Source organism: Aquila chrysaetos, chromosome 5, assembly GCF_900496995.4.
Source record: "Aquila chrysaetos chrysaetos chromosome 5, bAquChr1.4, whole genome shotgun sequence".
Lineage (NCBI taxonomy): Eukaryota > Metazoa > Chordata > Aves > Accipitriformes > Accipitridae > Aquila > Aquila chrysaetos.
Window position 1 is genome coordinate 49,525,836 of NC_044008.1, and position 16,765 is coordinate 49,542,600.

Below are 16,765 nucleotides of genomic sequence, written 5' to 3' on the forward strand. Positions count from 1 at the left end.
ACTGGAGATTATGAGAATCTCCCTTGATCATAACAGAGCATCAAGATCCCTATTGGATATTAGTAGCTTTCAATGTAAACACCACCACAAAATTTTAGGCAAAAAATTTTGACCAATTTTCCTTACTTATGCTGCAAAAAGATATCCTTATTTCCCTAGAAATGTAACTGTGTTTCAGTTAGGAGCAGCATACAGAAGATGCTTCTACTTGAAGCTCTCAATGCCTTGCTTGCAGCACCCATGTTGTCAGCAGTCATAACCCACACCAGAGAATGACAGCAATTCATACTGCTGTTTCAAACTTTAGTTTCTCCATTAAACTAATACAATGTCAGGAAATGTTTAAATTGGAAAGAAATTATCATGTGTTTATTATTTACAGAAATCTTTGTTCCATTAGAAAAAAATATCTTGGAATTAAAAAAAAATTGTGCTCATGATCTGACTCAAGACTACTACTCTTTTCTTGGCTTTACTGCCAAATGTGAAAAACAATGTTTCTGCCCATGACTGCTGACTCATGCTCCTCCAAGGCCTTAGATGTCTGATGGAAAATCTGGTATTTTCTATGCAAAAGAATTCTAAATGTCTGAATTAACTTAATTACACTGGTATCAGTATTTTTCCCTCATTAAGGAGGACTTGCAAGTATATCAGATTTGCCAGTGTCTGAATTGCCAGCTGGTGAAATCCCATTTCTCTGAATGAGATCAGCACTCTACCTTCGCAGATCAGTAGCTTGTCATTGTAGAAGAAACCCACAGGACACTCGCATCGGAAGCTGCCAACCATGTTTATACAGATCCCATTTTCACACACTCCAGGAATCTCTCTGCATTCATCAATATCTGGAAGAAGAAATTTTTTTAAATACTTGTAAACAGCACTTCATGAAATCTTCTGCTACATAATATGTCCTTATGCATTTATCCTTAAGAGAATCACCAAACATATAACGTGAGCATAAGAATGTTCGCAACTGCAATAGACAGTGAGTCATTCCAAACTGTGGAAATGTAGATATTTCGTATATCCTCAGGTTCTGACTCTTCACTGTAGTGAAGATATATCCTGCCACACAGGAATGCAGAGGGTAGCACACGTCCTTCCTCCTGTCTCCCACCCACAGCCCTGATGAACCTCCTCATCTTCCTGAGCGTTACAGTGGAGTTATCGGCAAAAGCCAAACAGAGAGAACGTCACTGTCTTTGGTTTAATACAGGAGAGCACGACTGAATGGAAACACTTGTCAGAATTAGTTTTGCACTGTTTTACCCTTGCTAATCTGAAAAAGACTTTCATGTTTTTATGTAACAGTTTGAAAGTGCCAATGCCAGGTAACATCTGAAGTGCTGCCAAAATGCTATTAATTAGATTTATTAAGCCAGGAAGCCAGGGTTTGCCAATGCTCTATATACACCTGGATTAAGTAACTGATTTAGGCAGAAAAAAAACCAGCTGCTATTACAATTACGTGTCTTGCCTATTGGGTCCTTAAGTTACACATCTTTAATATTCTGACAACGTGAGAGAGTTCAGAGACTCCTCCAAAGCCTCTCCCTTTAGTAAAAATTGCCACATGCACTGATGTACATAAGACAGAGAATATGGTGGTAAATTGTCAACTAACATGAGTTTCCATCAGATAATGTTTTGGGTTTTTTTATTTTGCTGCTGGATCAAACCTTTCATTTCCTACATTAGATTCTGTAATTCTGAGTCCTCTGATTATATAAGGGACTGCAACACTCCTGGCACACACGTTGACTGCTACAGATGCAGCTTTTACGTATGCATGTTAGCATGACCCAAGGTCTCCCAGCTGATGCTGATGAATGGCCCAACTAGCTTGAGGAGACTCAGCAACAGTTTGGGCTAATGCTAATAGCTAGAAAGGGGAACTTTGCTTCTAAGCAATGACCTGGTAAAAAATAAATACCGTACATTTCTGTAACTTCTTTAAAAATTACATTCCCCATTTTACTAGAATTATTCCCATCTAACTAGCTGAACACTGCATCACAGCAACAGCTTAATACTAAAGCACCTGATTACTGCCTGTATGCTGCTGCCTATGTTTGTTACAAGGCACATTATCTGCTTCTTATTTGCATTTTTGTGTGAATAAAAACAAAAGGAAGTCCCATTAGGGATTTACTCAACTCCTTGTCTTAGAATTCCTCATTCTCTCCCTCTTTTTGTTTTGCAATTTGTTACTCACGATTCAAATGTTACACACAATAACATATGTAAGAAATATTCCAGCTGAGCAGTAAAAAGGATTTTTGTGTCAAACCAATACACAGGGGGACTGATGTGAAATGTCAGATTAAATCTCTGCTTTCATTTGAAGGAAAGACTCCTAATTCCTCTCAGACCAAATGCTGGTTGGCCTTAGTCCCAGACCTCTTATTCTCGGTATCTGTGCCCTGCTCATGTAGTAGGCCTGATTACAGTTTCTTTGGAGCTTTATGTTGCCTTGATTACAAGCAGCAATTATCATTGCTGCCAGCTAGGAGGAGCTAGGCAGAAAGTTTGTAGGCTCATTTAAACGGAGGGTTGAACTCCATTACACCGTTTAGCTGTTATTCCTCCCATGAAAAAAATAATTGGGAAAACAAACCTCCCCTCTTCCCTGGGCAGAGGTAGCATGAAATTTAGTTCAAAACAGAAATTACAACTCACCAACTGGTAGTCCTGTATAAATGTCAATGAAGAAGCCAGGCCTTTGACTTCCACAGAGTGTGGAGAATTCATCTGCAACAGGAAAACAAAGCAGCAATTATAGTATTTGGAATTAATCAACAGTCAAAAATTCATTACATCCTTTGCCCAAGAAAATTCTTCTATTCTTTCAGCACCTGCAGGGCACATAGAGGTATGCAGACCCTTCCCCAAGGCTCACCATGTGATGTGCTTAGTATGCACTTGGGTTCTCATTCAAAGGCCATTGAAATTAGCAAATAAAAAGATGTAGAAGGCTTGGGATCATATGCTGATTTTGCTTTGCATATGCTTATATCTGTGCATTACAGTTTTTGCATACAAGGCCAGATCTGAATTTTAAAAACCTGAACTGTAAGTTGGAAGTTATCTGAATAACCATCTAGGAAATTTGTTCTTGAAGCAAACCACCTCGAACCAGAGTGGGATGTCCTGGGCTCAACTCTGCAGAGTCTTATCTAGTGTGGAGGAATCCTATATGCCCATACAATTAGCCCGGAAACTCCGACATCTCACATTTAGCTGATTGACACAGATCATTCTCAGAAGAGACCGAGGTACCTCTGTAAACCCATGGTTACCACAGAGGCCCTTTGTGGCAATCAGCAGTCAAGGCACAGCACAGCAGACACCATATTTGTTGGAGCAATGCCAATAAAACCTTGGTCAGTGCCTCAACACTGGATCAACAAGCATTTGCAAAGAGACAGATTAACCAATATAGAGCATGCAGTCTCCCAGAAAGGGAAACTGGCGCAAAGGAGGCATGGCCCAGCAGCATGAACAAAAACCACTCCACATATGCCTTCACTGTGACTAGAGCTGATCACCTCCAGGCCAAAAAAGTAACTAATCCCTTCACTTCAGACATACAAGAGCAGACAAAGACATAGCATCTCTAACAATGTTACACCCGCTCATAGTTAATTATGATGTTACCAAGACTTTCAAATAGTTTTGCAATGCAAAAACGTACCAGTGCTCGGGATAGGACACTGTTCACAAGGCTTATTCCATGCACGTCCAATGTTGTAGGAACAGCAGCACATTTTCTTGGTCATGTTAAAGAGCAGCTCACCATCACAGGTTTGGTTGTCAGCATAGTAATTTCTGTAACACAAACTTCTTCTCATATCTGTGAAAATGAAGAAAAACCCAGGCCAATGCATTAGCAACTCTTACAGGAGATGATCTACCTGAAGGGCTTAGGAGATACCTCCTTCAATTACGTACTTTTTAGACCCCTGTCAAGTAGATGCTGCAGCACTGTAGAATACTACAGAACAGCTTGTCCCTAGAAGATTACTCTAAAAGTATGAAAAAGTGTTTGCAATACAAATATTCAAGAGCAACCAACACAGCTGTAACACCAGACTCATCAAAGGATTCAATATTGGCCTTTTGCCCAACACTGAAAAATATAAGCTAGTTTATGGTTCCCCCTAAGAACTGTACACAGCTTATGACGTCATTCTGTGAAGTCTGAGTAATTTCAGTAGTGTTTCACATGTAGAAGCTTTTAAAGCTGAAGTGAAACTTGGAAGGGATGAACACAGAAAATATCAAACTAAAGGAGAAATTCTGATGAGGTACTGAAAGATCTGTATTAAAACTGATCTGTTTTGCTTTATTTAATAAAATTAATGAAAGAAGTTTGATCTTTCATTTAGTTAATTCTTGTACAACTAAATTCAGAGAAATAGTTCTGATTTGTGCCTGGTAAAGCCCTGGCTCCAAGCACTAAGATAAAGCTTTAAAAAAACCCAACAACCCATACCCATGCAGTTGTTTCCTCCATTGACTTGCATGTAATCAGGAGGACAGATGCAGGTGTAATTCCCAACAGTATTGTAACACGTGCCAGGTCCACAAATGCCAGGTGTATCACACTCATTCACATCTAGAAGAGAACAAAAAGGCAGTGAGTGGCCACAGAAGCTTTCGCATTGTGCTTCTGAGAACGAAAATGTCTCAGTAAAGACTGAGGTAGGAAGGTGCTGGTGGAAGAGAGCTGAAGAGGCTCTGAGTCAGGTCATGGTGGAGTGAAGCCCACATAGCAAAGGAAGTGGTGGCACAGGTGGCCATGGAAAGCCTGGCTGTGACGTGAAGATGGGAACTCTGATATGTCTAGGCAGCTCAGAGAAAGCAATTTGGGTTTTGCACCTGTTGCACAAAAACAGTATTTGAGGATCTCATCCATTCTGGATTCCCAGATCTGGGCAAGAACCAAAGCTGTTCTCTGTGGAGTGCCCATCTCAATAAGTAATGGTGCTAAAACAGACTGATTGGATGGTTCAGGTCTGTCTGACTGGGGAAAAGGAGCAATTTTCCCAACACAAGATGTCATGTTTACTTCATCAAGAGACTTTAACCTTTGTTTAAAAAAATCCAAACAAACCCAAACACAACACCACACCCAAAACACCTCAGTTCCTAAAAGTCCAAAAGTATTTCACTAGCCTTACCATTTTAAAGTAGCTTTGACATACCACTAAGGAAAAATACAGAGGTAGATTTCCGCTTTAACATTTGTTGAGCTACCTAAGCACAATATGGATGAAGCACCTTGGTTCAGCCTTAATTTAGGACCTGAATCTTTTGTAATTCTGCAGTGTTTGGCATATCATAGGCACTATATTAACATTATTAACAGTCTGGAAGGCTGAAGTCAGCCTGGGCAATGGGAAATTTAAGGACTTGATGGGTTGCTTAAAGTTTTATATCCAGTATAACCTGAACATGTACTACTGACTGTGCTAGGGGAAGGAAAAGTGTTTTGCAGTACAACCAATATTTTCAATTGGAAATTGAGATCAGCAGGAGAGAAAATAAGCAGTGGAAGAAAGGCATGGACACACTGTAACCAGCCCAGCAGACTCATGGAGCAAGTTTGCTCTTTATTTGACTGCATATTCATTACCCATTACCAAACAGCTATGTTTTATAGCTGGTTAGTAAATTTTGTTTTATTTAAAGAAAAATTGTTGGGTTTTCTGGTTTTGATCAAAATCTGATCATTGTAAACAAAAATTTGCATATATTTCAACATGGTCAAGAAGCAATTTTCTCTGTTTCGATGCAAGAGTTCAACTTGTTCCAATTTTCCCACTCTTAAGCTTTACACTGCTTGGTCTGCTTATGTTCCTTTTTAAGGACACATTAATTCTTCTGCATTTTGATCTGTCATCATTTTCTAAGATCAAAAGCAGAAGACTAGTTAAGTGAAGGCTACGTACCATCACACACTCGAGTCTCTTCATTCAAATAGTACCCTGATGGACACTGACACTGGAAGCTACCAAATGTATTAATACATTTTCCTCCTTGGCAAAGTCCAGGCAGTTCTTGACATTCATCAATATCTGTTCAAACAAAATGACAAACATTTCATTCATGCTATTCCGTGAAAAAACAACACTCACTGAAGAGTTTCACAATTTTAGATGTGTAAATACAGGAAAATGTAAACATTACCTTCTAATATAACTGTAATAGGGTTTGGTCGGAATCCTTCCCCTCCAGGGCAAAGAACCTTATATTCAGCTGAAAACAAAATAGATTTATGAACCTAAAATAGTAGAAACATTTTCAGCACACTTATATTTGAATTAATCAGATTATTACAGGTAATTTAAAGTAACAAAGTAACCAGATATAAACAAAGTTTTACTCTGTAACATTAACTGCTATTCCATTTCATAATGTAGTTTTTTGTGTAACAGCAAACTTGCTCAGAAGTGATAATAATATTCTGACTAAATAATCTTTTTGAAAGACTAGTAAAGTTTTTGGTTAAGACCGTGGAAACCTGTCCCTTGTATGTACACAACAAATGACTACACTGGTATTTGAGTTACCTGGCTAAATTAGAAAAAAATCCAACAAACACATTGTATTGTTGTGTTTAACCTAGGAAAGCTGACTTACTTGTGTTCACAAGCGGGCAATGTTCACAGGGAACTCCCCAAGCTTTGCCCAGGGAGCAGCAACAGGAGGCCTTGGAAACACCCACTCCAATCTCATTGCTGCAGAAGGTGCCACCATTATCTCCACGAGTTTTAATGTCCAGGTAACAGTTGCCAGATCGTGTATCTATTCAGAATGCACATAATGACAAACACATCTTATGAGGGAGGAAAACACAACACATCATTTCAGGATAAGGGATACCTTCAGATAGCTCTCATTTCTTGTAGGACAGCCAAAGAAAGTAACTTGCATTGTCCAGGAGGGCCCAGCTTTTCCCACTTAGATAGGATGGTGGTGCCCCATTCCTTGGTTTGGTTGGACTTCTCACAAAGTAGGCAATTTATTCAGCACAACCAAGGGCAGTTCAACCAGGCCTTTTCTCATTTTGATTCATATTTTCACCTGCATTTGTACATCCTTCCAGTTCCAGAAACCCACTGCTTTCTCCTCTCCTTGAGGTTAACAAGCTTGAAAGCATCTACTAAATGTTAGGAATTTCAAATACATTTGAATTTAAGGTGCATCCCTACATCCTCTTAAACAAACAAAAGAAGCCAAAAAATATCAGAGGATTACTAAGCAGTTGGAGCCTAATACAAGAGCATTTCCATTGGTCATGAAGCTGCATCTAGCCAAGCTGCGCTCAATGGTCCCAAGAGCATGGGTGGCTTTACGCCGCAACTTAATTTGCCTGCCATCTTGGGGCCAGCTGGATGTTAGTTTAAGCTTGTGGAAATTTAAAATTGTCTCATGCCTGCTGTAAATTGTGGACAGTTGTAACAAGCCCCAAGGGGTTGGTTCTGGCAGCCAGGCACTGCTGGCATGCTACATCACTCTGGGTATACACCCGCTGCACTATTACAACTTCTAAGCCAGGGGCAGTAGGGTGGGAGTTGGAGAGCCTGTTCCAGCCCTTTTCCATGCCCTGGGACTTTATTCCCAAGTGGCTAGCCTTGCAGCCCCTCTGTGCAACTTCACGTGTAAATAACATAAGGAGTGATCCCTTACCAACACATCCAACTCGGGTGGGATTCAGCTCAAAATCAGGAGGGCACTCACAGGTGTAGCTACCAGCAGTATTGACACACGTGCCACTAATGCAGGTTGTGGGATCTGCACATTCATTAACATCTGCAAGAAAAAACAGCATGTGGTAAGCAAATACTCAAGGACAGTGCAAACCATCGGTATATCACATATCATACGCTGACCACCACAAATCCATTAGTTATGAGATACTGATCTCCAGAAAGCTCTAAAAAAATACATACACATTTTAGAATAACAGTAGTCTGAGATGAATTCATCATTTCATTGGGGGTGGGAGGGGGCAAGTGTTTTTCCTGGAAAACCAATCTACGAACTAAAATTCACATAAAGTACTAAAAAAATACTTAAAGGAAAAAATACACGACAAGGTCATAGCTTAGCATCCGGTACACTGAATGGAAACTACAAGGCACAACACAGCTCTGCCTGGGAGATGTGGACAGACAGAGGGGTTCTCTCTGCTCTGTTTTTTCCCTTCTTCTCATAAGCTAATGGGATATCAGAGGCTGACAAAGAAGGGGGAAGAGGAGTGTACACAAGGCAAGAAGGAAAATCCTGTATTATACAGTAGGGAAGTCTATATTTTCCTATATCCAGTCTGATTTGTATAGCTTTTTAAAAGAATATCCTAAGGAGCTGACCATGACACTAACATAAAACTAAAAAGCATGTTGTACAAAATTATCTTTACCTGTGCAGTTACCACCACTTCTGTCCAACTCGTAGCCCACTTCACACTCGCATCGGAAAAGTCCAGGGAGGTTATGACAAGTACCGTAGACACAGATGTTAGGAAGTGAGCACTCATCAATATCTGATAGAGGAACAGAAGGGGAAAAATACAACGTTTCCGTATCTTTTTGAGATATAGACAGAGAACTGCAAAAAGGTTCAGAAAACATGGATCTGGAAGCCAACTGCTTCTGTACACTAAGACCAGAAAAAATAACATGCAAGAATTGTTTGGAACCTAAGGAACCTAATTCATAACCTTTTTTTTGGGCAAAAGGCTCTTTCCAGTGTCTCTGGAAGCCATAACAGAAACAATCTGAGCTTATTAGTGGGCTAATCTGACAAGTAGCAAAATTAAACATGGCAGGAGATATGCTTTAAAAAAAATGAAGTTTATTCTAAACCAGCAGTCATCTGCAGAAAGCTGGACATCAGCAAAGGAAAAGCTTGTGCCCAAAGGTGAACTTGATGCTCGTCTTCAGGTTTCTGCATTTGACAAATCTTAAGTTTGGCAAGCAGAGCTCACTTTTGTGCCTTTTATCCAAACCACTGTATATAATTCAGTATTTACTGAATGCCATATGCACTGCACAAAGAACAACCAATTTGATACAATAAAAAAGTGTGTGTTTACAAAGGACCTTAAAATACTGCGTTTAGTGTACACATCTGAGACATCAAGGAAAGTCTGTTATAGCAACAGGAGCTAGGCTCTATATAAGCTATTTAAAGTCAGCTAAAAGGCTTTAAAATAAATTGTTTCATGAAATGTTACGAAACCTAATATTGTTTTAGTTTACAGAAAAATTCACTCTCAAATTATTTCTCTTGGTAGATTACTAAAAAAAATACACAGAACACTTTTCAGGGGAAAAAATCCTATTTATAGTGATGTACTTATGAACTCCATCAAATACCAGTTACTCTGAGTTATTACTATGTCAGATGATATGGCTGCTGCTTCTTGACTGACTTAATTGATTAGCATTACATCAGCTGAGGATTTCAAATGTTACAATCAAATATATAACCTTAATCATGTTGGTAACATTTATTATTTTATTTTTGTGAATATTTGCATATTCAAAGCTCTTATGAATGAGTTGTAAACAGTTAAGTGACAACTCACTTTCAAAATTGAACAAATACTCATGGGATATTTATTTTGGTGGTCATATAAACTTTCTGCAAGGCTTCAGACTCTGATTCTGCACCTCACAGAAGCCCTCAAAGCATGTTCATTGTATTAGCTACCAAATCAGTGTTTTTCAGCTTCATATACACCAAGAAAAAGTAACAAAATTTTCCTGTTTAACTGTTACAAATAAAATGAATAATTTGGTACAAATGACTAAGATGAAATGGCAGCTGACAGCACCATTTGGATCACCAATCAGACCCACAAATAATATGTTATAAGATAGGCTCCAAAAAGCCATTCTCTCTATATACAACAGGTAGATGAACACCTAGAGGCCCATAATAAATGTATAAACTGAAACAAAGCAACTACTATTGACAATTTTCATATAGTTCTCAATACAACCACAACTGCAACCAAATGTAATATTTTTCAGACATAAAATACTACTAAGGCAGAATTTGTTGAGTGTTGTTTAAAGCTTACAGAGAATTACCTTCACATGCTTTCCCATCTGGACTTGGCAAAAATCCCATATCACATTCACAGCGATATCCTCCAGGGGCATTGAGGCACTGCCCATTTTCACAGAGATTCAAGTTTTCTGAGCATTCATCGAGGTCTGTACAAGGAAGAGAAATTGCAGGTTTACAGTAAACACGGTTCTCTCACAAACATTTGTTTCAGCTGAAGCATGCACTGTTCCAAGGATTTTAATTATTCTATTAGCTCTGAACACTTCTAGAAGAAACTGCAGTCTAGTTATGTGCAGAGGCTATTACATATAACAGCTTGGTATATTTCCAACATGTTGAAAATACAGCTTCTAATCAAAAGGAAAATCAGAGAGAGGCACAGACTCCTAAAGTAGCTACAGTTAATAACAATTGGAGGCAGTACACAGGGTCAAATTTAGACTCGGAATGAGCACGTGAATTTTATTATAGTTATTGTTTCTATTACAGCAAAGCCTAGAGGCAGCAACTGAAAAAAGAGGTTTACTGTGCAACGAGCAAACATATGGTAATAGGTAGTCTCCACGTCAAACATACAAAAAGCGGCACTGAGGTGAAAGTAACTTGATCAAAATTAAACTGCAGGTTAACAGATGATGAGAAAAAGAGCCTTGCTACTGGACTACACTGCCCTTCAGATTGTGGCTCTTACTCTCTAGCTGAAATTTTATACACCACAAAAACACCCTACTTGTTGCAACAGAGTAGCTGGCAGTGTGAGCTTGTAAAAGTCCATGGCTGGCAAATCAAAGGCAGTACCTACCAGGGTGAATGCTGCATGCTTTGGCAGAGGGCTTATAGAACACTTGCGTGCTCTAGTTTGAGTCCCAGGCACCTCTTGAATCCATGAACAATAAAGTAAACAAATTAAAAAAAAAATTTTCTACTGAATGCAGAAACTTTGTAAGCACTCCATTTGAAAGATGTAGTTTATAGACTCCTGAAAATCATCGTATGGGAAATTAACAAAGAGCACTGGGCTATGAAGGCCACTAAGGAAGCTGAATCAGATTCAAGAGTAAATTATACAGGGAGAATTAAACAGAATCCCATGGTCCATTTATCATTTGGAATGATTCAAATTCAGCCTTAAACCTGCTGAGCCAGATTCTCAGATGCCATAAAAACCTGCTGTAGTTGATAGAGTGCTGCTGATTTGCACCAGCTGAAAACCTGGCCCACCAGCTGTCTGTTGCATGGCTTTATTCCAAACAGGGTCACCCTCCGTGTAGCATCACCAGCAACACTGATATCCTCCTGGTGACTAAGCTGAGATGAGCTAATCCGTTCTTCAAAGCAGAAGACCGAAGTGTGGGTGGGAAACATCTCTCTAGCAATGTTTTACAATCACATTTACAGTTTATAAAAATGAGGTTTCAGAAGCAGCTACTTCCATCATTCTACACGTCAGCACTGCATCCTGACACCATCTCTCAGGATGATGCAGTAAAGAGGGCAGACAGCACACACTCACTTGTGGAAAGAACAAACATTTTTAGGCAATTTTATGAAGTAATTTTAATGCACGTGCCCTATCATTTAAATATTAAGGTGGGTAGACAATGGACTGGTTTACTAACTAGTCAAATTACATGATCAAGCATTGTTTTAATATTTTGCCACCCACTCCAACTAACAAGAAAAGCTCAATGAAAACTTGCATTTTATCAAGTGAAAAAAGTGACTGCTTTAGACTAGGTATAATACACAGTATTTCTTTCAAGTTATGGCAACACAGGTGAAGTACAAGACAGTAGAAGATGACATATTAGAGAATAATTTCAAATGTTTAAAAGCTATTTTTGTGTATTGAATAGTAGACTAACTTAGGTTGCAAGGGACCACTGGAGGTCATCCAATGCTTTCCTAAGAAAGCTCACCTGTGCAAGTGAAGCCATCCCCAGTATAACCTTCTTTACAAAGGCAGCGGTAAGAGCCCATTGTATTCTTGCAGTCAGCATGTGGGCTGCACATGTGGGTTCCATTGGAACACTCATCCAGATCTTTAAAATAATAAAAAAGAAGGAAAGGGAAAGGGAAAGGGAAAGGGAAAGGGCAACATTAGTTAAAAAAACACACCATGAATACAGATTTTAAATAGCATATGGCACACAGCAGCTCTACTTTAAATAATCTTCCATAATAAAACCCACACATATGTGGGGTCATCTGACTGGAAAAGTGGGCAAAGAAGTCTGACAAGGTAACTGTGAAAGAGGAAGCTGCGGGACACTCTCAAAACTAAGACCTGTATCTTATTTTCACAGGGAGCACCAGGAGACCTCTCACTGCCTCCAATCAGCTGCCCTCAAGGACACGGTGTCTCTCTCCGTGGTCCAGTCTGTTTTTACCATCTCACAAGCCAAACATGAGATAATGCTGATTTCACAGTTACCACGGCAGAGAATTTGTCCTCCAACAGATCATGTCAAATCAACCTAACAAGCTTGATAACCATTTGTCTTCTCAATTTGTAGGTATGGTATTGTTTTTTTCAGAATTGCTAGGACCCAGTTTTGGTCTGACCTTACAAATAAATACAAATGCATGTGACCCTCACCTGTGCACTTGATACCATTTCCAATCCAGCCAGGGCTGCAGCTACATTTGAAACTTCCTGCTGTGTTTGTACATATGGCGTGTCTATCGCAGTTATGGGCTCCAATTTCACACTCATTGATATCTGTAAAAACACAGAGATGTTTGAGGAGCTCATTGATCAAACTTCCTCATATCCAGATAACTGATACTGGAATTTCTCAAGAAAGACAATGTGAACGTGAAAGCAAGCCTGCATTTCTTTATAACATGACATTTAAAAATGAAGCAGAAGCGAAATAAAATCACAAGAAAGAAAAGCAAAGCAGCATGTGGTGTATTTCAAACATGTGCTGCCCTACTATCTATTTTTCTGATACACATATAAAGCAGTACTTCTGCAGTTCAGTCCAAAGCCTGGTAAGTTTTATATTCAAGGAGGAAAACAGTAACTCAGGTTTTCCTTCTTTTTCTAACTGGTGCGCTCAGAAAGAATGCGAGGCCATAGCCTTTGGGAAGAAGAGGACTAGCATCCATAAAGATTACCATTGCAGGTGTTCAGCATCCTGGGATGTTATGTTTGTCAAGCAGTTTTGCAATAGGTTGTGTGTCAAATTTGATGACTAAGAGCTTGTGTGAAGACCTATGCTCCCCTGACAACAGAGAGATACCACTACAACGTGCTGGCTTGCATCTTGACCATACCTGTCCTGGTTTCAGCTGGGATAGAGTTAATTGTCTTCCTAGTAGCTGGTATAGTCCTGTTTTGAGTTCAGCATGTGAAGAATGTTGATAACACTGATGTTTTCAGTTGTTGCTAAGTAGTGTTTAGACTAAAGTCAAGGATTTTTCAGCTTCTCATGCCCAGCCAGTGAGAAAGCTGGAGGGGCACAAGAAGTTGGCACAGGACACAGCCAGGGCACCTGACCCAAACTGGCCAACGGGGTATTCCATACCATGGCACGTCCCATCTAGTATAGGAACTGGGGAGTGGGGGCGGGCGGAATTTCTGCTCAGGGACTAACTGGGTGTCAGTCGGCGGGTGGTGAGCAATTGCGCTGTGCATCATTTGTACATTCCAATCCTTTTATTATTGCTGTTGTCATTTTATTAGTGTTATCATTAACATTATTAGTTTCTTCTTTTCTGTTCTATTAAACCGTTCTTATCTCAACTTCTTTTCCCAATCTTCTCCCCCATCCCACTGGGTGGGGGGGAGTGAGTGAGCAGCTGCGTGATGCTTAGTTGCTGGATGGGGTTAAACCACGACAATACCGTAACACAACTGTGGGAAGGAAGACAGCTTTCCCACCTGCCCATCCTGGAGTCTGCAGAGAGGGACTCAGGTGGCTCCACATTGCACAGTTTGCTAAAAGGTCTCAGAGGCAACTCTGCTGCCCAGGGATACCTGGAATGCAGCATTCCCACAGCCCCTACCATATCTGCAAGGATGCTGATGAACACCAGCTGGGCACCACCTGAAAACTCCTCCTAGGATTATCCCTAGGCAGTTAATGAAGCCAGGTTCTGCTTTGCCAGAGACTGTGTGGAAGGTGGAGGATGGGCTGTACCACTGTATTTAACGTGACAGCTGATGGACACAAAGCTCATCAGGCATGCAGTTTATAAAGAACTCAGGAAACCTAACACAGCGGAAAAAAGTCAGCATCCTTGGACACACCAGGCAGCAAGTCATCCGATCTTCAACATATGCATTCATGCCAGCATGTTCTATTTCAGTACTTGCTATTTTCACCTTATTTTCATTCTTGGACATTCTCTGGCAATGTCAAAATGTATAGACTGAAAAAAACAAACTGAACTCCATTCTTCCTTGTCACAAAGCAATATTAATGGCCCATATAAGTACCTGGAGAATGTATAAACTCAAAGGCAAAGTTTTCAGAAATTACTACTGGTAACTAAAACAAAACTGGCAGGAATTTTCTTACACATCTGAGCTATGGATTTTACAATGTTTTCTGTAACTGAGCACACTCTAACTGTGCTTTACTGCCACGCAGGATGTAAATTATCTAGAATTCACATCAAACCACTTAGTATTTATATCAATTTTCTCAGCCCTCCCAGGTGCCTTTGCTGTTGCAGTAAGCCAAATCATCTCATTCTGTACAATAGCTGATGGAAAGGGAAATCAAGCTCACAAACTCTGCGTGATTCCACACACAAAACCCCAGCTCAGACCCCTCTCAAGAGGATGATTAAGAAAAGACATCAGCCATCAACCATGTAACAACCTTTGGGGTTCTCAGCCCCAAAACCACATACTTCAGTTTCCCTATCATTGTACCTAAAAACAATTAGCTCTTTAAAAAGGGCAAGAGAGTGGAGCCTTTGGGGAAAGTGTCCAGGTACCATCTTAACCATTTCCTTCATAACCCCTTCTTAAGTTTTTCTGCCTACCCTTATTTAGACAAAAGGCTCTGTGTCCCTTCTCTATGCTCTGTACATATGTTTTGTCTTTTCACAAAGGCTACACATGACTCTGAGAAGCAGACAACATACGTCTGTCATCCTACAATTCAATACTCAAGTCCAGAAATTACCCAAACCCACTGTTGCTTTGGGGGTTTTTTTGGTGGCTTGGTTTTGTGTTTGGTTTTGGGTTTTTTTGGGGGGGAGGAGTGTTTTTGGTTTTGTTTTTTAATTCTGTATATGGAACTGCATCTAATCTTACTTTTCTGGGTTTCTTTCTAAATGAGGCATTGCTCTGAATCAAAACCTTAGACATGAGCATTCCCATAATCTGAACGCTGACATCTAGATATAGATCTAAATCTGGCAGCTGGAATCTACTATTAATGAATGTTGACTGCACCAACAAGTCTGAAAACATACAAATGGACACTTACTTTTTAAAACTTAAAAAAAGGGTCAGGAGCAGATAATCTCAGAGCATATTTGCCTTTAGCATGTGCAGAAACTCATATGAAGATAACATCACCCTAAACAGAAAACTAGTGTCTGTCAAAAATATTAAGGGTGGTCAGAAAAAACCCTCTCATTTTGGCTTGAACTGAAGGGAAAGATTAGAAGGAATTTTGAGAGGTCAGCTACAGTATATATTGACATAAAAAAGCTGAGGCAAACACTCTATATTTTAACCTTTACATGATTTTAAAACTCAAACTGTTAAACCACTGCTAACATTAAGATTGTACTGTATTTGATTGTTTGATGCTTTGAGACATATAAACAATCACATGCTTCCTTATACCCTGCGGAAGACAACAAAACACCACAAAAAACATCATCGGTGAAGAGATTTCTGCCAAGAATTTTTTTAAACCACCAGCAAACACAAACAGAGACTTGCATGCAACAGCTACACCGCAATGAAGTCATTCTCAGGCTCAAATTTAAGGCAATCTAAAACAAATTTTCAACTCTACATAAAGGGACTGTGGACTCCATCCCACCTCGCACTGACCTGCTAACACTTTGCACCTGAAGGCCCCCATTAACATCTCAGGGGAACAGCAGCACCATGACACTGATGCCCTTCCACTGGACACTTGTTCCCCCGTCAGCTGTTTGACACACACACTAAAAAGCCTGGAATTTTTTGCGGGATGAGAGCTGCAAGTGCAAATCTACATCCAAACATGGGTATTTATAATGGGATCAACTTTCTCAGACATCATCCACTGAAATGCCATTCCACTTGCTTTGAACAAAATCCTGAAATCCTTTTCAGCTTTTTTTCCAGGAAAATTTTTCAACAGATTTCAGTGCTTTTTGCCTGCGTAAAGATCAAATAGGGAATGCAAAATATATTTTCTAATATCATCTACCTTTACAGGGACATTGCAAGGCTTATTTCATTGATGTATGGAAAGGTTTTCAGATACTTAAATGAAAGCTGATTGAGGGAAATAAAATACCATCACTGGCTTCATCCCAGATTTTACTTATTTTCAAAGCTATCTGCATTTAACTCAGATGTTGTTTTGCTATAATCCCTATTCTCTCCTTTCATTGAACAGCTGAGTTATAAGCCTAAATTTATTGCATTGCAATTATTTCCAAGACAAAGAGCTCTCAGACCAAACACGGTCCTGTGTAAATGGGGCAG

The 16,765-nt window shown here is 39.7% G+C and overlaps 1 protein-coding gene across 2 annotated transcripts in view; it reads right to left on the reverse strand.

The window, feature by feature from the left end:
- Nucleotides 1-16,765, reverse strand: part of FBN1 (fibrillin 1) — a 158,934-nt gene that overhangs the window by 28,863 nt on the left and 113,306 nt on the right. For both annotated transcript variants that reach the window (XM_030014786.2, XM_030014785.2), the window contains exons 33-44: nucleotides 12,692-12,814; nucleotides 12,012-12,134; nucleotides 10,113-10,238; nucleotides 8,435-8,557; nucleotides 7,702-7,824; nucleotides 6,652-6,816; nucleotides 6,199-6,267; nucleotides 5,961-6,086; nucleotides 4,502-4,624; nucleotides 3,701-3,859; nucleotides 2,686-2,757; nucleotides 723-848 (exon numbers count right to left, since the gene is read on the reverse strand). In XM_030014786.2, the coding sequence (XP_029870646.1) occupies nucleotides 723-848; nucleotides 2,686-2,757; nucleotides 3,701-3,859; nucleotides 4,502-4,624; nucleotides 5,961-6,086; nucleotides 6,199-6,267; nucleotides 6,652-6,816; nucleotides 7,702-7,824; nucleotides 8,435-8,557; nucleotides 10,113-10,238; nucleotides 12,012-12,134; nucleotides 12,692-12,814 (1,458 nt within the window). The remainder of the gene's footprint in view (nucleotides 1-722; nucleotides 849-2,685; nucleotides 2,758-3,700; nucleotides 3,860-4,501; nucleotides 4,625-5,960; nucleotides 6,087-6,198; nucleotides 6,268-6,651; nucleotides 6,817-7,701; nucleotides 7,825-8,434; nucleotides 8,558-10,112; nucleotides 10,239-12,011; nucleotides 12,135-12,691; nucleotides 12,815-16,765) is intronic.